The sequence below is a fragment of the Carassius carassius genome, chromosome 13 (assembly GCF_963082965.1).
Source record: "Carassius carassius chromosome 13, fCarCar2.1, whole genome shotgun sequence".
Lineage (NCBI taxonomy): Eukaryota > Metazoa > Chordata > Actinopteri > Cypriniformes > Cyprinidae > Carassius > Carassius carassius.
The window spans coordinates 1819315-1843568 of record NC_081767.1 but is presented as its reverse complement, the minus strand read 5'-3'; the positions used below and the strand labels follow the sequence as shown (position 1 = coordinate 1843568).

The following is a 24254-nucleotide window of genomic DNA, read 5'->3' as shown; positions in this document are numbered from 1 at the left end:
GTTGTTTTATTGATAGTTTCATTTTCTCAAAAGTTGTGCATTATTGTTTATTCAACATAAATGTATTTTTTTCTTATATCTAATTACAGTCTCTAAATACAGAAAGTGAATGCTGACATTAAATCACAAGAATGGCTTCAAAGAGAAAACCCCTTTGAAATGGATTCAAAGAAGCTTTTCATGACAGGGCAATGAACATCCTTCAGATTTATGGACACAAATGTGAAACTGAGAAGCTCCCAAAAGTCATCTTATTATTCAGGATGTTCTTTTAAGAAATGCTGCTCTTTGAGTGTCGTCCAAAACAAACTCTCATTGCCACGTTCATCTTCTCTATCTTCTGTGTTTAGGAGTGTTGGTCACGTTGACAGACGTCGTTAAGTTACCCAGAAGACGTAGTTTCCCATAAGGTCTCCACATGGTGTGGCGCTGAATCACCAGGTTCGGTTTACTGGACTTCCTTCCATGAATCGCTCACCATATACAAAAAAGGGCCTCTTTTGCTTCTCTCAGGCACTTCGGGATATGGATCAAACTTTGTTATGCACTTGTAGCAAGAATCCATGTTTATTAAGCCTTTGGCAGGCAGTCTTTGGCAAAAACATTCACAGCAACATAGCTCTTGTCAAGATTACAAGAGAAAATATCTATTTTATTAGTTACATAAGCATGCAAGAATTAAAGTTTAATTTCCAAAAGACAAATCTAATATCATATTCAGTGCAGACAGAGCAGATAGGGCTGATAAGAAAAGTGAAACTGGGTTAACAAAAACTCTGAACATCAGCAGGAACAAAACAAAACAAGGCATCATATAATCTGAACTCTGGAATCAGTCTTTTCAATGTGACAGATCAACTTCAAGAGCTCGTTTTCAATGCTGTTTTGCCATAAAAAAAACCCCAACACAATTTAACCAAATAGACATTGATCCTACACCAGAATGCACCCTCGACCGGCTTTTTTAACCGCGGCTGATACAGTGAAGGAAGCTCAAGCTCTTGATTTGCGCTTACGTGAGAGAACAGATGCTCTTCATGGCTGTCTGATATGGGAATCAAAAACAGATGAGACTGACACACATTCAGATTTCATCTGAGTAATGTATAGAGCAGACAGAGAAAATCAGAGTGCAGAGATCATCAACAGAACTGACGAACATAGGCTATAGCTGCCTACATAGACAGTATTTTAAGGTGTCATATGCGTGTTATGTGTATATATATATCAGCTATATTTGTTATAGAGTTATTAATTAGTTAATTAATTTACTTATTTTCCATTGTTGTTGGCAATTGCACTACCATCTGCACCAGTCATTAAAATTAAATTAAAATTAAAATGTACTTTAAAGTTAAACATTTAATTTGGCATTATTATAAAGTGCACTCTTTAAAAGTGTTAAGAAACAGTCATGAACGTGTCTCTCTTTAAGGACAATTAAGTGACCTTTTACCTCATTAGTATTATTTTATCTGCAAGTACAATATATATATATATATATATATATAAAAAAAATTTTTCTTTTTCTTTTTTTTTTTTACTTGTAACATTTGAAGTACACTACACATTCAATACAATTAAGCACACCTCGTTTTTACTTTTTTATAGGTATGTAAGCTGTTCCAAATAGGTAATTAGGTAACTGAGTTCCAGTTTATGTTAGGATGCAACATCAGATCAGACAGCAAAACAGCTCACTAGGGTTTGTAAAAGAGCCATAAAATCAGTAGACAAACCCCAGCAGCCACCACACAGACAGAGTTGTTACATCATACTATAAATGTCTTTTAACACCAATTGTAGACTGACATAATCTTGACAACATAATGGCAGGTTGAGAAGATTTGTTGAAGATTCACACAACCATTCGAGATGAACATTCACTGGATCACACAGACAAAAGTGGTGAAATGAAAGGTTCTGCGAGAGAAAGAGGGAGGCTGCGAGTGAGTGATGCAGGCCAGCCGCAAGAAGGAATGCATCTGCCAAAGAATGAAAGAAAGCGAGGGAAACGCAGAGGAGGAGACAGGGTGGAAAGAGGGAGGGAATAGAGAAGTGTGTGTGTAAAGCATGCATGTGTGTGTGTGGCATGGCTGTTGAATGAGTGGGCCTTGTGTAGCTGCTTCTCTGCTCTAGAGTCACTTGTCAGAGCAGTGTGTGTCTGTGAGTGTGTTCACACAAATTTGTGGGAGACAGACCACTGGCCGCCGCAGCAACTGCACACCATTTCTCAAACTCAGCACAAGCCACCTTTGTATGCAGACACGTCTGAGCTTTCTGCTGTGCGATGAGAGGAATGACAGTGTGGAGAGCTCATTACATTCTCTCTCAGAGTGTGTTTCTGGTGGTCCTCCTGATCTCTCAACAGGGCAATGCCCACCCACAGTGCCTGGACTACAAGCCTCCGTTCCAGCCTCCGGAGCCCCTGCTCTTCTGCAAGGAGTACGCCAAATTCGGATGCTGTGACTTAGACAGGGATAACCAAATATCCCAGCACTTCTATCAGATCATGGACTACTTCGATCAGACTGGGTTCATGGCCTGTGGGAAGTACATCCGCAGCATACTTTGCCAGGTGAGTCTCGGGTCAGGATGATTTTTTTCTTTGCTACTTTAAGAAATTCTCAATAGAAATGGCTTAAATCAATGGAGAGGGCTGTTGAATTATATTTATTTTAAAGGCACAGTTCACCTAAAAGGTATATATCTGATGTCTGCTCCTTGTGATCATTTATGTTAATTTATTTTGTGTTTATCCTGCTGGATGTGTCTTAGTTTGTTTGCATTATATATGCAGGTTTACCCCCCCCCCCCAATAAATAAATAAATAAATAAATAATGATAAAAATAATCATTTACTCACCCTCAAGTTGGTACGAATGTTCTGTTAAGCACGAAATATTATATTTTGAAGGATGTTGGTGAGCAAACAGTTAACGGTAACCACTGACTTCCATAGTATGAAATATTCTGAAAATAATATGGAACTCAATGGCTACCGTCAACCGTTTGGTTACCAACATTCTAAAAATTATTTTATTTTGCGTTTAACAAAAGAAAGGAACTCGTGTGCATTTGGAACAATTTGAGGGTGAGTAAATGATGACAGTTTTCATTTTTGGGTGAACTGTCCCTTTAACTTTAACCAAATAAATTATATTATAATCTATTATATTTATTGATTATTTAATTATATTAATTGTATTATTAAATAAATAACATAACATTATTAATTAAATATTCATAAATATGTGATATTTATATTATCTTAATTATTCAGTTTGTTAGTAAATGATGAGCTTTGGTAACAGAGTGTTTATACAGACGAGGTTACATCATGCGTGAGTTATATTATTTTTGTTTTGGCCATGCTTTTAGAAGGCTGGATGACTTCTGAATTTGTAATGAGCTATTTTAGTGATGATGACTTCAGTTTAAATGCAAGATATTACTAGCTTTGGTAATTTTGTGTGAATTGTACTCTTCAGTCTTAAAAATAAACCTTAAAAAAATTCAGTTAATAATATGTGTTTTTTTTTCTGATTTGTGGTGTACTGGAACAAACTATACATAAAACCGTACAATTCCCTTTTGGGGCCAACCAAAATGAGCATCCAAATTATAGTTACGTACTAGGTTCATCATCACAACTTCAAGGCTGCTGGGATTGAACGATGATTATTTAGCATATGGTTTTGAGATTGCAGGGGGATTGCGGTTGGCGAAGGGAACACCTGATTTATTTGACTACTTAGTGAAGCTGCGCTCAATGATTGTCTTTGTTGGGACATTTAGTGAAAGTGACGTGACATTCAGCCAAGTATGGTGACCCATACTCAGAATTGGTGTAAGCTCCTCTCTATGTGATGTAAACAAAGTCCAACGTGTTTTTATCATGTGTTGGAAAGTTAATGCGTTTATTTTTGAGTACACACTCTGCATGGTTGAAATCCCAGGCTAAGATGAGAAAAGGTGGGCTGTCTGCTGCTCACTGATGTGCTGGTACAGTTCATTTAGTGTCTCTCTCCCGTTGTTGTTATTGGAGCTGGGAGGAATGTATACAGCAACTCACTCAGTTGTTCACTCAGACGATTCATTCAACAGTTCTGAATCATTCAGAAATATACTGCAACTAAACTACTGTGTGTTGCTTAGAGAACTTTGCAGACCAAAAAATGCATATATTGAATCATTCACCCAACCAGTTCATTCAAAATCACTGATTCATTCCTGATTGCAACAGGTGACTGTCTTACGAGTGAGTAATTTAGTTGATTTGTGCAACAATTATGATTTGTTCAGGAATGTAATTCCACTACTGTGTACTACTTGGAGATTTTGGTGGATCAAAAATATGAATAAAAGTTGTAATTCAGAGGCTGCAGAGTTTCAACATACAGTGGAATGGAATTTTTCAAAATGATGAATATATGATCATATTCTCAGATACACCAGCATTTTGGACAAACCTTTGTCTTCCCTCTTGGTTTGTTTTGTGATTCTTGAGAACCAAAACCAGACAGAAGTGGTAAATTTTTTTGTTTCAAGAGGCATTTCCTATAAAAGCTGTTAAAATAATGATTCAACGGAGATAAGTTTTAAATCTGTAAACTCATAATTGCCTAATGAGTGACGGGCACAGACATATAAGCTAATGGGATTTGAGGCCCAGTGAAATGGAGCAAATATGCTGATGAGCGAAACCCTGCAGGGACCATCTGTTGAACAAAACCCATGAGGAGTTTGTTATCAACAGAGATTGTGATCTCCTACAGAGTCTCATAATTACAGAACCATATAAACAAAGTTATTCGAGGGACAAATACAGAAGAACAGTGGCTGGACAAGAACTCACAATGGGATCAGAAGGTATGGAGGACACAAATATACAGCACATCTGTAGAAAAGAGAGCATGGGAATGGGTGCTTTTCCCAGCATTGTTCGACACAAGTATTCACTTGGTGTTTACTATAATCTTTCATGTGAAACAGTAGTTTAAACACACTCAGTGCAACGCATCAACTCACATTATAAGTTTGAACACACTCAATGCAACACATGGGGAGTTGGGGGAAGTCGGGGGAAGTCGTGGCCTAATGGTTAGAGAGTCGGACTTGTCGTGTGTGTGTGTGTGTGTGTGTGTGTGTGTTCACTGCTCTGTGTATGTGTACTTCGGATGGGTTAAATGCAGAGCACGAATTCTGAGTATGTCATGTCACGTCACATCAGCTTACATTATATGATATCCATGAAGGAAAATACGTGTTTTAAAAACATTTGAGAGTAATATTTTGACCCATTGATTTTGACCCTCAGAAATCCTGACCCCTTCGGTGTTTTATTAAGCCTGACAAATAAAAAGACATGTTGTAGTTTCCTTGACATAGACACCCAGTCTTACTCATTTCCGCCCTTCCTGCAAGGTTTTTTTTATTTTTATATTTTTTTTGAGCTAGTGTTCCTGTAGCTCAAGTGGTAGAGCATTGCTTTGGCAAGTGCAAAGTTAGGGGCTCAATTCCCCGGTAAAAATTGATGGCCTGAATGCACTGTAAGTCGCTTTGGATAAAAGCGTCTGCTAAATGCATACATTTATTTAATTTAAATAAATTTTTCCTCTTTGCTAACAGGATATTACATAACGTTGTGTGTTGTTTATGAAATGCTGGACTCCTTTATTCCATGTAACCCCAATTAAAAGGTCTATATTTTGTTTATAGATATAGGGGTGGTGCTAGCGCAGTGGATAAGACACATGTCTTTGGTGTGAGAGACCCGGGTTCGAATCCACTGTGAGACACCAATGTGTCCCTGAGCAAGACACTTAACCCCTAGTTGCTCCAGAGGTGTGTGACCTCTGACATATGTGGCAATTGTAAGTCGCTTTGGATAAAAGCGTTAGCTAAATGTATAAATGTAAATACATGTTTGAATTACAGTCAAACATAATTAGAGAGCATTGAAACATTATTCATTTACATTTTGGCCACAGTATAATGCCTGTGATGTGTTACGACTCGAGTGAGCCCATTGATCCAAGCCACTTCCAGGTCCATTATTTGTTTGATGCCATTATAGTAATCTCGGATGACTTCCAGGCCTGAGCTAGCAGTATCATTGCCAAGGCTGGCTCAGTCCTCTGATGGGTGTGGTGTTGTGGTTAAGACATAATGAGGGCTTAGTTAGTCCAAAAAGTTCAAGAGTTGCTGTATTTATAGCTCAAACGATCATCAGCTGCTGCTGGATTGAATCCTGGGATCCCGGCTGTAGAGAAGACGTGCCACGTTTGCCAGACTATGAGGAGGAGAGAAGCAGAAAGGCTTACACAGCAAATATGTTTCAGATTAATATGTTATGAAAGGAATAATTGATGACGGGCCGTTGAATTATTAGAAAAATAATGCACCCTTCGAGTTGGTAACGCGGCCACGACGTGAAGCGGAGCTTAACCGTTACACCTCGGATGTACATTATTTTACTTATAATTCAACAGCCTTATTCTCATTAATCTGCTTATACTACGGTTACCACACCTCAAGACATCGTTCAGATTATATATTTCAAGGGATTTTTACGGTTTTTGTACTTAAATCGCTATTGTGAGTAGGATTATTTCTTCCGCATCTCATCCAACGCCTCTTTTGCTGGTTCCAAAACTTAATTTTAAAGCTGGTAACATGAGACGTTGATAGCATTCTAATGCAGTAATTCATTAAGTTATTAGAAAGTGAGTGAGAGAGACAGAGATGCAGCGAAAGAGAGAGAGAGAGAGAGAGCTTGTGTGAAGTAGGCTACCTCTTTGCATCTCTAAACAGCGCTGTATCCTCGCTAGTGAGAAATGTCATGTGTAGCCTTTAAGTTGCTACACTATATAGACTAACTGATTAAATCGCCAGGGCATCGCTGACAACACCTTTTATGCAAACTGCGAGACCGTTATACTGTTTTATGCAAATTTCTATGCAAAGTGATATGGAACTGTAATGTGGTCAAGATAGCTGCCTGGAACTACGTTCGTGCGTTTCCCAGAAAATAATTGCACGCCTCAGAATGTTCGTCAGCCAATCATATTCAAGCATTCAACGGCCCCGTAGTTTACTGATGATAGAAGCAAGTCTTTGTTCATGGGTCAGTGACATATATACTTTTTTTTCTATAGTAAGGAAGTCAGTGGTTACCAGCAACAACCTCTGTGTTCAGCAGAAGAAAGACATTTATACATGTTTGCAACGACTTACAAATTATAACAGAATCCCATATTTAAGGTGCAGTCACATTTACTCTTGTTTGGTGAATTTTCACCCAAACTTAAACCCAAAGTACACTCTCCATCTGCATTCGTGCATACTATCAACAAGGGTAGCCTATACTTTGAAAGACTATGTGTTGTACTGTATGCATACACGTAGTAGCCTACAAAATTAGGCTATGTTTTGGGCTTCACATGCACTGCACACAGACACTCACTTATGCATAAACATCTTAGTATATTTTAGCCTTTAGCCTCAGATCCCTAAAGTAATCTTGAACTGCCTGGGAGACAGTTTGAGAGCATTTCAAGTTCACGTAACACTGTTGAAACAATGTCCGTGCTTTGATTTGTTTGTCTCAGGAGTGCTCTCCATACGCAGCGCATCTGTACGACGCAGAAGACGCTAACACCCCGATGCGGGAGCTTCCCGGCCTCTGCGGAAACTACTGCCAGGATTTCTGGCTCCACTGCCGTTACACTCTCAGCCTTCTGATCAATAACAACCAAACGTATGCTATTGAAGAAGACCGGAGCAAGTTCTGCAAGTATCTTGAGCTGAAAGATCCCGAGTACTGTTACCCAAACGTCCTCTCCAATGCCGAGCTCAATGCCAACCTGGGAGACGTGAAGGCGGACCCAGAGGGCTGCATTCAGTTATGTCTGGAAGAAGTGGCAAATCAGCTTCGCAATCCTGTGGCGATGATACACGCCAATGACGGCACGCACCGCTTCTTCGTGGCGGAGCAACTGGGTTATGTGTGGACTTACCTGGCCAACGGTTCCCGGATCGACAGGCCCTTCCTGAACCTGACCAGAGCGGTTCTGACCTCACCGTGGGCCGGAGATGAGCGAGGGTTCCTCTGCATCGCACTCCACCCGCGATTCACAACGGTCAAAAAGGCCTATGTTTACTACTCGGTGTCTGTGAAGAAGCAGGAGAAGATTCGCATCAGTGAGTTTCTTGTGTCTGATTCGGATATGAATATGCTGGATCACTCCTCAGAAAGGTGAGAGAGATATCAGATATTCACATGCAAAAAAAATATCAAACACTCTCAGAGAGAAACTGCCGTACATATACATATATATATATATATATATATATATATAATCTCTATGGGAGTGTTTATTTTATTTAATTTTTTTAACATTTATCAGACACTTTTATCTAAATCTCTGTTTTGAAGGGAAGCACACAGACACACACACACACACACACACACACACATATGTATATGTCATTATATTTTTCCCTCACTTTTGATTAAAATGTTAAAATGTTTTTTGAACAAAGAATATTATTATTATTATTTTTTCAGAAGGGTTTTTTTTTCTTTTTTTCTCATCGGAATGGTACAAACATGATAAAGATTTTTAAACTTGCAATGTGAAAAAAAAAAACATTCACATCATTCAAAAAGGTTAAATGGTCCTTCCATAAATATAATTTAGTAATATACAATCCCCTACATTTTCTTCTTCTTAATATTATTATTAATTAAAAAACTGAAATAAAATAAAAACAAATAAAAACAAAATATAGTACATTTTACTTAAACAAAATCATTACATATTTTTAGTATCATAAAATTCCCTTAAGCAAACAAAAAAAATAATAATGAAATAATAATAATAATAAAAACTTATTGAAATAAAATACAAATTAAATGACCCCCAAATAAGTAGCACCAGAAGGTTAAAAATAGATTTATATTTAACCATACTTACAGTACTATTTTGTAGAAAAGGTTTTAAAATAGTTATATACCATTTTTTTTAATCATGTTTTGTTCTTGTTTGTGTGGTGACAACAGAGCTGATCCTCCCTATACACAAAGCACACAAGCTGCGTAGGGCCCCCGAAACACCAGGGGGCCTCCTCGTTCTCCAAGAAGATTTCATATTAGTTTTGTTTTTGAATTTGGCATGCGGTTATGAAACATGTGCTGTCACCCTTTCTACAAAAAATCAGTCAAACCACTGATTTCTCAAGCGCTTTCCACTTTACCACAGACAAATGCGTATGATTCATTTGTTTATAACCACTCATACCCGTTCTGCTTAGGCCCCCAGAAGTCTAGAATTAACATTGCGGATGACTATCACAGTCAACAAAGCAGAACCACAGACCATAAACTTCCTCTGCATAAACTAACCCTGTGCACGAAGATCTTTTAGGCAGCATTTTACCGTTCTAGTCTTCTGCTACAGGTTATAAGAAGGTGAGTTTGATCAAGGTTGGAGCAAAACTCTGTGGGAAAATGGTTTTGTTCAAAGCTGCTGAAAAGGATGCATTATTTAATTACTCATGCACAGATTCTTAAATGCAAGACTTTCTCTTAGATGTGTGATTTTCACCCTTTTTTATCAGTCTGTGAAATAGTAGTACTATTGATGCTTGTTTTGGTTCCCAGGACACTTCTAGAAGTTGAAGAGCCTGCATCAAACCACAACGGAGGTCAATTACTGTTTGGGTCGGATGGATATCTGTACATATTCATAGGGGATGGGGGCAAAGCGGGAGACCCTTTTGGAAAGTTTGGGAATTCTCAAAACAAGTAAGTCGTCTTCATTTATCTTTATTTGACACCCTTGCCTATAAAAAAAAAAAATACAAAAATTAGCCCATGATTAACTCACACTCAAGCCATCCTTGGTGTATTTGACTTTCTTCTTTCAGATGAATCCAATCAGAGAAATATGGCTCTTCCAAGATTTATAATCACATAATCATATCTGCTAACTATGGAAGTTTGTTTATGCTGCACAATAAAACATAAAAAGGTAATTGTGACTTTTTAATCTCAAAATTTTGACTCCGAATCTTAGAAAAAAAAGTCTTAAACTTAATTCTGAGTTCAATTTATTTTCCTCAGAATTGTGAGAAACATTTTTTGTAAATAAAAAGTTTCAGTTACCTTTATTTATTTATTTTCTGTGGTGAAAATGGGCATCCATAGCCAGCTAATGTATTCCTATCAGCTCATTAGTATATATATATATATATATATATTAAAAATAACATTTTGACTATAAATGAACAAAAAGTTATTCTTGTTGCATTCTACAGAAAAATAATGACACAAATTCAGCTCTTGAAGGGATAGTACACATACAAAAAAATAGTATTTACTCACCCTGATGCCATTTTAATTCCTTACGTTATTCTTTCTTCTGTAACACACAGAAAGATATTTGTGTGGATGGTTTTGCTGCTACGGCTTCAAAAGACATGGAATATAGTGTGCAAGCAGTATGGATACCTTTCATAGTGAATAATCATGTGTCTGTCATTCTGGCGGTTTGAGAAGTTGGCCTTCTCAGTTGAGTAATGCAGATTTAGTCAGACAGACACAAGGCCTCACAATATTAGCCTTGGCTCTGCTTTCTCCGCGTGACATAAGAATGGTGAATATACTACTCTCAGAGCTTCACAAGCACACAGCAATCCTTTCATCCTCACAGAGCGAGCTGTCAGAGCCACAGAAGTGTCCTGCTGCTGATGACCAATAGAGAAGCACACTATATGACACTACATGCTGAATGTGGAGGTTCAGTCTCATCGCATTATTCAGTAGTTACTCATTCTTCTGTGCAACACACAGTACTCTTACAGCCTTATATCAACATGATCAGCAAACTTTTAATTACTAATTAAAAGGGCACTTAGACCAGTTGCTTTGAATGACTGTCAGTACAGTTACTTCTGAATGCCCATAAATAAATCAGGATGAGAAGAGGTTGTCTTGCCGGTTTAAGTGTATTCTCATTTATTATTTAAATATGGTTATTTTATTTTATTTTATTTTATTTTATTTTATTTTATTTAAAGCTCTAGGTTTGCTTTGTTTGTTTGTACAGTTTGGCCAAAATGTTTTTGATTATGTGTCAATATGACTGTAAAATGATAATAATAATAATAATAATAATAATAATAATAATAATAATAATAATAATAATAATAAATAAAATATGAAATATTACTGTTGTAATTCCACTGTAAAATAACAAACTGATTATTTAAGAAAACAAAAACAACAATAATAATAAAATACTGCAGTGCATTAAATTGCCTTTGCGTTTTGATGAATGCACAAAGCCATATCACGATTTTGACCAATTATGCAGCTCTATGATTTTTTTTTATATTATTATTATTATTATTATTATTATTATTATTATTATTATTATTATTAATGATTTGAGTTTTAGTTAACTGCATTAACCCTGGTCTGAAGTTGATTTTTATTTTTTAGCTTCTGTTGTTCTAGAAGATCTTTTAAATGTGTAAATCAGATAAAAACAAAAACAAAAAAAAGAAGCTTGAATAAAGGACTGATCTCAGCCTGGAGTAGCTGCAGCTCTTTTCACGAGAGGGAAAATGAGTAAAGAGTAAATAGGCCCTTCATAGATGTTCAAACTCACGTCAGTGTTAATATTGACACAGGGCATTGTGGGTAATGTGAGGTAAGAAAGGATGCCGTTGAGTGAGAGAAAGCAGAAGCAGATGGTGCAAATGTATATAGGGCAGGTTTAAACTATGGTCTTATGAGTGCAATCCTAAAGACAAATTATTTGTATTATTTTAATGTCATGCAAACTTTTTTATAAACCCCAAATCATGTATTAGTGGCGAAAACCACATCTTTGTGTAAAAATAAACCCTGGTGTTTTACAGGTCCACTCTTCTAGGCAAGGTCCTGCGGATTGATGTGGACAACAATGACTACGGCGCCCCCTACAGCATCCCATCAGACAACCCTTTCGTGGGAGAGACGGATGCGAGGCCAGAGATCTACGCCTACGGTGTGAGGAACATGTGGAGGTGCTCCATCGACAGGGGCGATCCAGTCAGCGGTCAGGGCCACGGCAGAATGCTCTGTGGAGACGTCGGTCAGAATAAATATGAGGAAGTGGATCTCATCCAAAAAGGAGGGAACTACGGATGGAGGGCAAAGGAGGGCTTCTCGTGTTACGACAAAAAACTCTGTACCAACTCATCACTCAGTGAGCAAGACTTTCACATTTGGATATTTATGTTTAGCGTAGGGTGATTTGGGAACCAGGGGCCAAGAGTAAAATTAATTACTATATAGTCAAGTCAAGTCAAGTCACCTTTATTTATATAGCGCTTTAAACAAAATACATTGCGTCAAAGCAACTGAACAACATTCATTAGGAAAACAGTGTGTCAATAATGCAAAATGATAGTTAAAGGCAGTTCATCATTGAATTCAGTGATGTCATCTCTGTTCAGTTAAATAGTGTCTGTGCATTTATTTGCAATCAAGTCAACGATATCTCTTATACAGAGTAAATACGCGTACGACAATATAGACAGTAAACTTTGTACAATACATAACGAAATCCAAATGAGGGAGAGGGAGAGAATGAGAGTGAAAGAGGGTAAATGAGAGAATGCAGTTATGTAAACCAACAGACATTAACCCTTGAGAGACAACCTAAACTCAAATCATAGACAACTTTAGCAGCATTTTAATCTATAGAGAATCGATACTTGCAAGTGTTTCCCTTTGTGTATGCGAAAGCAGCGTGGGCATGCAGCGTGCGTCAGTCTGGGCTTGTCCTCTCTGTGTCCGGGCTGCTGCGGAATCGCTCGATATTTGAAAGTTCAAAGAAAGCAATGTTTTAGAGTTCGTCTTCCTCGTGTGGAGAGGCGAATAGGTGAAAAAACTTAGTAAAGAAAATAAACAAAACAGCCAAAACGAAAGCTTCCGAAGGAGTCATGAGAATGGCTGTCCTCTTAGCCCCTGTGCTGAGGGGGACGGCGATAGGAGCGCGGCCCGTGCAGCACGTACGAGAAGAGCGAGGACCAGAAGAGAGAGAGCTAAGAGAGGAGAGGAACTTCCTGGGTCAGTCCTTATAGCTCGACTGGTTCACGCCTTTGTTCGCGTGAACAACCAATGAACGTCCGCGATCTGAAGCGGGAAAAAGTTCCTTTGTCTCTGGGGAAACACCCACTTCGAGTGAGTTATGGTACAGTCGAGTTCAGCAGTTTTATTCCAGCAAGTTGGTAATTCCAGAATAATACATTTTACTGTAGTTTCCTATTTATGAATGTTTGATTCAAAGCAACACGGTTAAATAGGTACCAAACACGACAGATAAAAGTATACAGAACACAAAGTTACATTTCTATGTGGAACTACACACATTTAAAATTTGATTAACACATGATAAAATTGCAGATACTCCAATTTGATATGGGGAGACATCTAAGCACAAAAAGAGATACATTCAATACCTTTAAAAGGTACATTTTTTTCTTTCCTTACAAAAATCCCAGCGAGAGCTGGCTTCCCTGTTTCTCCCAGATGAGGTCGTAAAGTTTTTATGACATGGGGTAAGGGAAGGGTTACCAACAGGGCACTATTTGGGAACATTAAAATTAGGAGAAACATTTCTAAATCATAAGTATCAACTTATACTCTTCACATAACAAGGATTAACCATTTATATGCAATACACAAACCTATACACATTATTAAGGATTTACATGATGAGTGTAAGATAAGACATTTGTGGGTGTGTGTGTGTAAGTTGAAAGGAGAGTTAATTTCTCCTTTGAGGCTGCTCACGTGACTTTGGAATGTCTCATCCTGTGTCGTAAATAATTTAAATCCAGCCAGGCTGGCGCCAGGCCAGGCATTTAGCTTATAAAGAGTTGGGTTTATATGCTTGGATTCAAAATCTACAAACTTTGGGGTTTGCATTGTTTTAGATTCAACGAACAGTGATTCGTTAGTTCAGAACCCATGAATCGATGACCTGCATATCCGTTACACTGATGTGCTAAACCATTCAGGGCTTTATAAGTAATAAGCAATATTTTAAAATCTATACGATGTTTGATAGGGAGCCAGTGCAGTGTTGACAGGACCGGGCTAATATGGTCATACTTCCTGGTTCTAGTAAGAACTCTTGCTGCTGCATTTTGGACTAGCTGTAGTTTGTTTACTAAGCGTGCAGAACAACCACCCAATAAAGCATTACAATAATCTAACCTACTATGATAACCTTGAGGTCATAAATGCATGGATTAACATTTCTGCATTTGACAATGAGAGCATAGGTCGTAATTTAGATATATTTTTGAGATGTAAAAATGCAGTTTTATAAATGCTGGAAACGTGGCTTTTTAAGGAAAGATTGCGATCAAATAGCACACCTAGGATCTTAACTGATGACGAAGAATTGACAGAGCAACCATCAAGTCTTAAACAGTGTTCTAGGTTATTACAAGCAGAGTTTTTAGGTCCTATAATTAACACCTCTGTTTTTTCAGAATTTAGCAGTAAGAAATTACTCGTCATCCAGTTTTTTATATCGACTATGCATTCCATTAGTTTTTCAAATTGGTGTTTTTCACTAGGCCGCGAAGAAATATAGAGCTGAGTATCATCAGCATAATAGTGAAAGCTAACACCATATTTCCTGATGATATCTCCCAAGGGTAACATATAAAGCGTGAAGAGCAGCGGCCCTAGTACTGAGCCTTGAGGTACTCCATACTGCACTTGTGATCTTCATTCACTGCTACGAACTGATGGCGGTCATATAAGTACGATTTAAACCATGCTAATGCACTTCCATTAATGCCAACAAAGTGTTCAAGTCTATGCAAAAGAATGTTGTGGTCAATTGTGTCAAACGCAGCACTAAGATCCAATAAAACTAATAGAGAGATACACCCACGATCAGATGATAAGAGCAGATCATTTGTAACTCTAAGGAGAGCAATCTCAGTACTATGATACGGTCTACAACCTGACTGGAAATCCTCACATATACCATTTTTCTCTAAGAAGGAATATAATTGTAAGGATACCACCTTTTCTAGTATCTTGGACAGAAAAGGGAGATTCGAGATTGGTCTATAATTAACTAGTTCTTTGGGGTCAAGTTGTGGTTTTTTGATGAGAGGCTTAATAACAGCCAGTTTGAAGGTTTTGGGGACATATCCTAATGACAATGAGGAATTAATAATAGTCAGAAGAGGATCTATGACTTCTGGAAGCACCTCTTTAAGGAGCTTAGATGGTATAGGCTCTAACATACATGTTGTTGGTTTAGATGATTTAACAAGTTTATACAATTCATCCTCTCCTATAGTAGAGAATGAGTGGAACTGTTCCTTAGGGGGTCTATAGTGCACTGTCTGACGCGATACTGTAGCTGACGGCTGAATGGTTGCAATTTTATCTCTAATAGTATCGATTTTAGAAGTAAAGTAGTTCATAAAGTCATTACTGCTGTGGCGTTGGGAAATGTCAACACTTGTTGAGGCTTTATTTTTCGTTAATTTAGCCAGTGTATTGAATATGTCACAGTGTCTGGGTTGTGTTCCCTGGGTTTCCACTAGGTGTCCTCCTTTCCCACGGTGTCTGTCACCTTATCACTTCCTGTTCCCTTATTTAATAACCTTCCTCCTTGTTTGAGTTAATTGATTGTTCCCCAGCTGTCTCCAGTTCCCTCATCATCCTTCTGTGTATTTATACCCGGTCTGTCTGAGTATGTGTCACGGAGTCCTTGTCTAATGTTTGATGATATCCATAGTCTTGCCATTTCCGTGTGTTCTGTTCTGTTTCATGTTGTTTGGATACTCTGGTTTTGACCCTGCCTGGACTGTTTACCCTTTTGGATTTGCCCTCAATAAAACATCATACCTGCACTTGGATCTCTCCTTGTTTCCTGTATCATCGAACATGACAGAAGGACTCCGTCCCACAGAAGATCCAGCGGTATGTCGATGAATGTTTCCTCCCCAGCCACCGAGCGGGAGGGAAGCAATCGGTTTGAGGGATCCCGTCTGGTCGTGTTTCGCGGGACCAGGGGAGGTCGCCGAGGAGGAGGTGGTCGAGAGGAAGCTCAGCATCGCTCTCCACCATGGCCCCCCTTTGACTCAGGGCTCACGTGGGAGGGACCAGAGCCGCCGTCTCACCAGGGCAGAAGGGGAAAGTCAGCGACACTGCCCATGATGGCCGCCAACCCAGTGCCGCTGCGGTGCATGGCCACCAACCCCGCACCACGAAGCAAGATGGACATCAGCTTCACCCCACAGTACAAGATGACTGACAGCTCAGCACCAACGCCCAAGATGGCCGCTGACACCTTTCTCGATTACTTCGAGAGGCTATCAAAGATCCTAGAGATTCCCAAGACGGTTCATGTCATTGTGGCCATACGATGATTTTTTTTTCACGGGGCATGAAGGCCAAAGTGTAGGGCAACGGCGGCCATGGCCGCGTGGCCGCGGTATAATTCCCACCCTGCCGCTGACCTTCCAGAGTCAGGGCTAGTCACCGCTGACCTTTCAGAGTCAGGGCTAGTCACTGATGACCTTCCAGAGCCAGGGCTAGGTACCATGGACTTTCCAGAGACAAGGCTGGTCACCGTTGACCTTTCTGAGTCAAGTCAAGTCACCGGTGATCTTCAAGGACTGTGTCAAGTCACTGGTGATTTTCAAGGACAGAGTCAAGTCACGGGTGATCTTCTAGGACTGTGTCAAGTCACTGGTGATCTTCAAGGACTGAGTCAAGTCACTGGTGATTTTCAAGGACAGAGTCAAGTCACGGGTGATCTTCTAGGACTGAGTCAAGTCACTGGAGATCTTCATGTACAAGTGCAAGTCACTGATGGTCTTCATGAACAAATGCCAGTCACTAATGATCTTCGCGAGCAGAGTCAGGCCAGCACCGATCTTCTAGAGTCCAGTAAAGACACCCGGGGATTACAAGAGTTTCGTCGTCCCGTTGTTCCGGCCGCACGGAGGTCTGGTCCGCCTTGGGGGGCTCTCGTCCTGACCACATGGCTGTGGTGGTCTTCTGCTCCGCCCTGGGGGACTTCCGCCCTGACCACACGGTTGTGGTGGTCTTCCGCTCCGCCCTGGAGGACTCTGGCTTCGATCACAAGGACGTGGTGGTCTTCTGCTCCGCCCTGGGGGGCTCTCGCCCTGACTACACGGTTGTGGTGGTCTTCTGCCCCGCCCTGGAGGACTCTGACCTCGACCACAAGGACGTGGTGGTCTTCTGCTCCGCCCTGGGGGGCTTCATGTTGGTTTTTGTTTTTGGTGTTCACTCCTGTCCCTATTCCTCTCTGTCAGTCTGGCCCTCCGTCCCTCCCCCTGAACCTCCTCCGGTCCTCCTGGTCTCCCTGTTTAGTGTTTACATTCTGGTGCCTGTTCCCCATGTTTTTCTTTTCTGGCCCTCCGTCCCTCCCCCTGAGCCTCCACCTGTCCGCCTCCCTCCTGGTCTCTGTTTTGTGTCTGTCGTGGAGCATCTGGGAGCCGCTCCGTAGAGGGGGGATAGTGTCACAGTGTCTGGGTTGGGTTCCCTGGGTTTCCACTAGGTGTCCTCCTTTCCCACGGTGTCTGTCACCTTATCACTTCCTGTTCCTTTATTTGGTAACCTTCCTCCTTGTTTGAGTTAATTGATTGTTCCCCACCTGTCTCCAGTTCCCTCATCATCCTTCTGTGTATTTATACCCGGTCTGTCTGAGTCTGTGTCACGGAGTCCTTGTCTAATGTTTGATGATATCCGTAGTCTTGCCATTTCCGTGTGTTCTGTTCTGTTTCATGTTGTTTGGATACTCTGGTTTTGACCCTGCCTGGACTGTTTACCCTTTTGGATTTGCCCTCAATAAAACATCATACCTGCACTTGGATCTCTCCTTGTTTCCTGTATCACTGAACGTGACAGAATAAATACCTGGGGTTATATTTGTTTTCTTCTAAAAGAGAAAAAAAGTAATCAGATCTAGCAGTTTTTAATGCTTTTCTGTAGGATAGGTTACTTTCATGCCAAGAAATACGAAATACCTCTAGTTTTGTTTTCCTCCAGCTGCGCTCCATTTTTCGGGCTGCTCTCTTTAGGGTGCGAGTATGCTCATTATACCATGGTGTCAGACTGGTTTCCTTAACCTTCCTTAAGCGTAAAGGAGCAACTGTATTTAAAGTGCTAGAAAAGAGAGAGTCCATAGTTTCTGTTACATCATCAAGTTGTTCTGAGGTTTTGGATATGCTAAGGAATTTGGATACATCAGGAAGATAACTTAAAAAGCAGTCGTTTGTGGTAGAAGTGATGGTTCTTCCATACTTGTAACAAGAAGTAGAATTTACAATTTTGGCTATATGAAGTTTGCACAAAACTAAATAATGATCTGAGATCTCATCACTTGGCTGCATAATTTCAACACCATCAACATCAATTCCATGTGACAGAATTAAATAGTGTATGATTTCGACAATGAGTAGGTCCTGAAACGTGTTGTCTAACCCCAATAGAGTTCAGAATGTCTATAAATGCTGATCCCAATGCAACTTTTTCATTATCAACATGGATATTAAAATCACCAACTATTAAAACTTTATCTGCAGCCAGAACTAACTCGGATGTAAAATCACCAAACTCTTTAATAAAGTCTGTATGGTGCCCTGGTGGCCTGTATACAGTAGCCAGTACAAACATAACAGGGGATTTATCATTACCATTTGTTTCTCTGGATAATGTTATATGAAGCACCATTACTTCAAACGAGTTATACTTGAACCCTGCCCTCTGAGAAATCCTGAAAACGTTGTCATAAATTGAAGCAACACCTCCCCCTTTGCCTTTTAGACGCGGCTCATGTTTATAACAGTAATCTTCGGGGGTGGACTCGTTTGAAATAATGTAATCATCAGGTTTTAGCCAGGTTTCTGTCAAACACAGCACATCTATATTATGATCAGTGATCATATTATTTACAAAAAGTGTTTTCGTAGAAAGGGATTTGATATTCAATAAGCCAAGCTTTATCATTTGTTTATCCGTGCTGCATCTGTTTTTTATTTGTTGAACCTCAATTAAATTGTTAATCTTAACTTGGTTTGGACTTTTTTTGTATTTTCTAGTTCGAGGAACAGACACAGTCTCTATAGTGTGATATCTAGGTGAAAGAGTCTCTATGTGCTGAGAATTAACTCAGCACATAGAGTTATATAAGAAGTTATATACTTCTTATATTGTTTAATTCGTTCATGGAGTAGTTCTCCTAAAAATGAAAAAAAAAAATTCTCACCTTTAGGCCAATTAGGATGTAGATGAGTTTGTTTCTTCATCAGATTTGTAGAAATGTAGCATTGCATCAGTGTCTCATCAATGGATGCTCTGCAGTGAATGGGTGCCGTCAGAATGAGAGTCCAAACAGCTGATAAAAACATCACAATAATCCACAGCACTCCAGTCCATCAGTTAACATCTGGAAAAGACAAAAGATTAAGCAAATCAAGCATTAAGATGTTTTAACTTTAAACCATTGCTTCTGTATAAAATATGAGTCCATAATTCCATCTCCTGTTGTCTTTCTCATCAAAATCCTCTACATATTTGTTTTGCACCGTAAACGGAGGCAAGTGTCTCTCCTCTTTCAGAGCAGTTGACTTTTTCACTGGAGAAAGCCTTATTGTAGATTTTGGACTCGTGTGGCATATTGTGATGTTTTGATCAGCTGTTTGGACTCTCATTCTGACGGCTCCCATTCACTGCAGAGATTGATGAGACACTGATTGCAATGCTACATTTCTCCAAATCTGATGAAGAAACAAACTCATGTACATCTTGGATGAACTGATGATGAGTACAGTTTTTTTTTCCTGCAATCTCATTATAAATCCCAATCATACATCTATAGGGTTGTTTCAGATATTATTTTTGCCTACTGTTGTTTTCTATTCCTCCGTGATGTTAACACATTTCATGCAATTCCAAAAAAAAATGTATCAGTGTTGAAATAGTCAAGTCAAGTCTGTTTTATTGTCAATTCTTCCACATGCACAGTACATAAATGCAGAGAATTGAAATTGTGTTACTCTCAGACCCTCGGTGCATACAGATAACACTAACAGTAGAACATGAAATACATATTATAATTTGTACTGAAGTACTGAACAAGTACGGAATTTGTTGTAGTAGATGAGGCGATCTCACATGCAGGCTAGTAAATCATCAAACTACACCAAAGCATGTCATTGTATTCTCATTCAAATTTACATTCTCTAGAAAATATTTCGCAAGTTTACCTTCTTAGGAAGAAGTTGTCACATACTGCTGTTGTTTCATGTGGGTTTTGAAGAGTACATGAGTGAGAGTAAACATCTAAACATTTTGTTTTCACTTTTTCCCAAAGATGATATCCTTCCGATTTTTGCTTACCCACATCAAATCGGCAAGTCTGTCACTGGCGGCTACATCTACAGAGGCTGCCAGATGCCCAATCTGAACGGCCTGTACGTCTTTGGGGATTTTATGAGCGGGTACGTATGTATTCTCTACTTTATGGATCTTCCTTGATGAATTACTTATGATGAATTACTTTTGAAATACTAGACAAGAATACACTGCAAAAAAAAAATGCTTTATATGAACTGATTAAAATACACTCCTCTCGTTCTATGCATCGCAGGCGACTGATGTCCCTAAAGGAGAACCCAGACACTGGAAAGTGGAGCTATAAGGAGATTTGCATGGGCGCTGACAAAACATGCAGTTTCCCTAAACTAATAAACAGCTACTACAAGTACATCATATCATTTGGTGAAGATGAGGCAGGTAACATGAGAGCAGCTCTGTGTTTGACTGCTTCTTGTAAATATCTTTATATTGTTGTTCAGTGTAACACACTCATCTCTGTCGTCTGTATTTCAGGAGAGCTGTACTTCCTTGCGACCGGAGCGGCCAGCGCCACGGCCAGAGCTGGAGTCGTGTATAAGATAGTGGATCCCTCCAGGTACACATACACATTTACACTTTTATTCAGAAAGGGCACGGAAGTTCAGAAGTGACATTTATAGTGTTACAGAAGAGTCCCATGTCAAATAAATGCTGTTCTTTTTGACTTTTCTAAGTATCAATTTCCACAAAAATATCGGGCAGCACAACTGTTTTCAACATTGATAATAATCAGAAATGTGACACTGAAGACTGGCGTAATGATGCTAAAAATTCAGCTTTGATCACAAAAATAAATTAAATTTCGATTGAAATTCACATATAAAACATTTATTTTGAATTTGTAATAATAGTTCACAATTTTACTGTATTTTTTCTTGCTGACAGCAAACTTTTGAATCCTTGAATGGTATAATCTCCCAAAATAAAGGAAGACTGCTTTTCCGAAGCAATATTAAAGGAATAGTTTGCGGAAAACAGCAACCCTGTCATTTATTCACTTACATGAGCAATACTAATAGTGGTGTTTACACTATTATGCACTGTAGGGTGTAAAGGTTTGTGTTTGTACTTTTGATTGCAAAGCTTTTACACTCTTTAGGAGGGCTCCTCCGGGAAAATGCAACTTCAAGCCCACTCCAGTCAACATAAAGGGCAAACTGATTCATTTCAGTCCTAAAGAAGGTAAGAGAGCCATACCTTTATCCCACTGGAGGTGTGTGTCTTGAGTAGGGCTGTATGATTAATACAAATACAACCACTGTTATATGGTTTAGTGTGATTATTAAATTGCAACGGCTGTGCTTTAATTAAATAAACATGTGGTGCGTGTTTCAGAGTGTGTTCATTACAGTACACATGAGCATCTCATGATCCGGTGTTTTCAGCATCTCTGCATCTGATCTGAGTTCAAGTTGCTTTAATGTGTGTTTGGGAACACAGCTTGCCAGACCTCTTCACAAACTTAAAATGAGAAGCGCTAGTCAACAAATGAGGAGCCTTAAGGACACCCTGCAGATTTTGGCCAAAAAAAAAAAAGAAGAAGAAGAAGAATATTTGAAAATGGAGAAATTAAGATATATAACATATAATATAATTTTGCTGTTGTATATACAATTAAAGTATCATTATTATATTTTCTTTTTCATAAATACTTATTTTTAATATAAATAAAACATTTTCAGTGATATATTACAATAGTAATATTTATTTTGTTTAATTGATTAATAATCAAATGTTACATAACAACAATAATAATTTTATTAATTAATTAATTTAATTAAATGTTACATAATAATAATAATAATAATAATAATAATTATTATTATTATTATTATTTTATTATTATTTTATAACCATATTAATGTAGAATCACAAAATTTGGGCCAAACTGTGCAGCCCTACAAACAAGCACAGCAAACCTTTAATTGTTTTTTAATTACATTCTGAATCAAAACCATTATTTCAGACAGAATTTGATTTTTCCCCTAAATGGTCTAGCTCTAGTCTTGGGGTGCTCTGTTAAAGTGTTTGTAGTTTTTGACACGGTCTTTTTGTTTCACAGAGTACGTAATTAACAAAAAGCCCTCAACGACTGCCATTCCCAAACCAAAACCCACCAAACCCAGTGTGACCTCACGACCTCGAGTACAACACACGACGCCCCGCCGGGTTCCTCCAGCGACCACCGGACACCCGTCTACACCAAAGCCACATGCTCTCAGCACCAGACCTCCATCCCTGACCACCCCCAGACGCCCATACTGGACAACAGCACCCAAAACCACCACAAAGACCCAAACCAGCAGACCGGGCAAGCGAGGCCGAGGCAAACCCCGGAGGAAAGGGGACCGTGGGGGTCGACCTCGAGCCGGGACAGTGAGGCTGGTCAGCGCAGACGGACAGAAGGACCGCGGCCGAGTGGAGATCTTTGTGCGGGGCGAATGGGGCACAGTGTGTGACGACATGTTTAACATACAGGCTGCGGCGGTGGTCTGCAGGCAGATGGGGTTCGCTGTGGCTCTGTGGGTGGCGAAGAGAGCCGAGCTCGGGGCGGGAGACATCGGAGTCAGAATCCTGCTGGACGACGTGGAGTGTGAAGGAACCGAGCGAACTCTACTGCACTGCAAACACGCCAAACTGGGCAAAAACAACTGCTCTCATGACGAGGATGTAGGGGTGGTTTGTGGCCATTATGAGCATGCAGTGGAGTGAGAGGTTATGATGCCACATCCATGCAGACCAAAAATACATCTGCTGTTTACAGACGGAAGAAAAAACATGACCAATTATACAATTATGTGAACTTTAAATTCCCCTATCAAAACCAAAAGAGAATCAGAAATGTTAAAATTTTGCAGAAAAATTATATATTTAAATCCAGACTATCGCAAGAGTTTACTATTCTTGAACAAAAATATGATTACAGTAACTGCATTCACATATAACACTAATCAATCAGTCGTATTCACACTGAATCGGGCACTATTTACACTACGCTGTGAGCTGTTGATCATCTCACACAACCGAGACACTGCATTAACTGTTTTTCTTCATATATGTGACCCTGGTGCACAAAACTTCAGTCTCTGGGGGATATTTGTAGCAATAGCCAAAAATACATTGTATGGGTCAAAATTATTGATTTTTCTTTTATGCCAAAAATCATTACGGTATTAAGTAAAGATCATGTTCCATGAAGATATCTTATAATTTTCCTACTGTAAATATATCAAAACTTAATTTTTGATTAGTAATATGCATTGCTTAGAACTTAATTTGGACAACTGTAAAGGCGATTTCCTCAATATTTTAAATCTATTTTTATTTAATTTTTTTGCACCTTCAGATTCCAGATTTTCAAATAGTTGTATCTCGGTCAAATATTGTCCTCCTAACAAACCACACATCAATGGAAAGATTATTATAGACTGTTTTTGTGGTCCAGGGCTACATATGAGATGATGGTGAAATTAAAAAAAAAACTGATTAAAGTATATCCTTCTAGCAATCATGAGATCAAGGATTTTCCAGACTGTCTTTTTCAAATATATTTCAGGTTATTGCTGTGTAAATATTGCATTTTTGTTGCACATATACATTTCTTGTATAATTGCAAATGATGATTGTTTTTAAACACAAATGCTGGACATTCTTTGTTATATTGTAATAATTAAAAATGTAAATAAAATTGTTTGCATAATCATGTGGTGAAGATGAGATATATTCTGATGAGGGTTATATAGACCAATCAAACACATTTTGTGTCAATCGA

The 24254-nt window shown here is 39.0% G+C and overlaps 1 protein-coding gene across 1 annotated transcript; it reads left to right on the top strand.

The window, feature by feature from the left end:
- Nucleotides 1-2104: 2104 nt before the first annotated feature.
- On the top strand, nt 2105-23276 carry LOC132155821 (HHIP-like protein 1). The gene is made up of 9 exons (XM_059564530.1): nt 2105-2578; nt 7614-8260; nt 9668-9811; nt 11932-12260; nt 20439-20565; nt 20715-20860; nt 20957-21038; nt 21582-21664; nt 22545-23276. Exons 1-9 carry the CDS (start codon nt 2291-2293, stop codon nt 23192-23194), a joined length of 2496 nt encoding a protein of 831 aa, XP_059420513.1. The 5' UTR covers nt 2105-2290; the 3' UTR covers nt 23195-23276.
- Nucleotides 23277-24254: the final 978 nt, after the last annotated feature.

Coding starts and splice junctions, on each gene's coding strand:
- LOC132155821 (XM_059564530.1), top strand. CDS start 2,291: ATGAGAGGAATGACAGTGTGGAGAGCTCATTACATTCTCTCTCAGAGT. Junction 20,566..20,714: donor TTTGGGGATTTTATGAGCGG/GTACGTATGTAT, acceptor TATGCATCGCAG/GCGACTGATGTCCCTAAAGG. Junction 21,665..22,544: donor TCATTTCAGTCCTAAAGAAG/GTAAGAGAGCCA, acceptor TTTGTTTCACAG/AGTACGTAATTAACAAAAAG.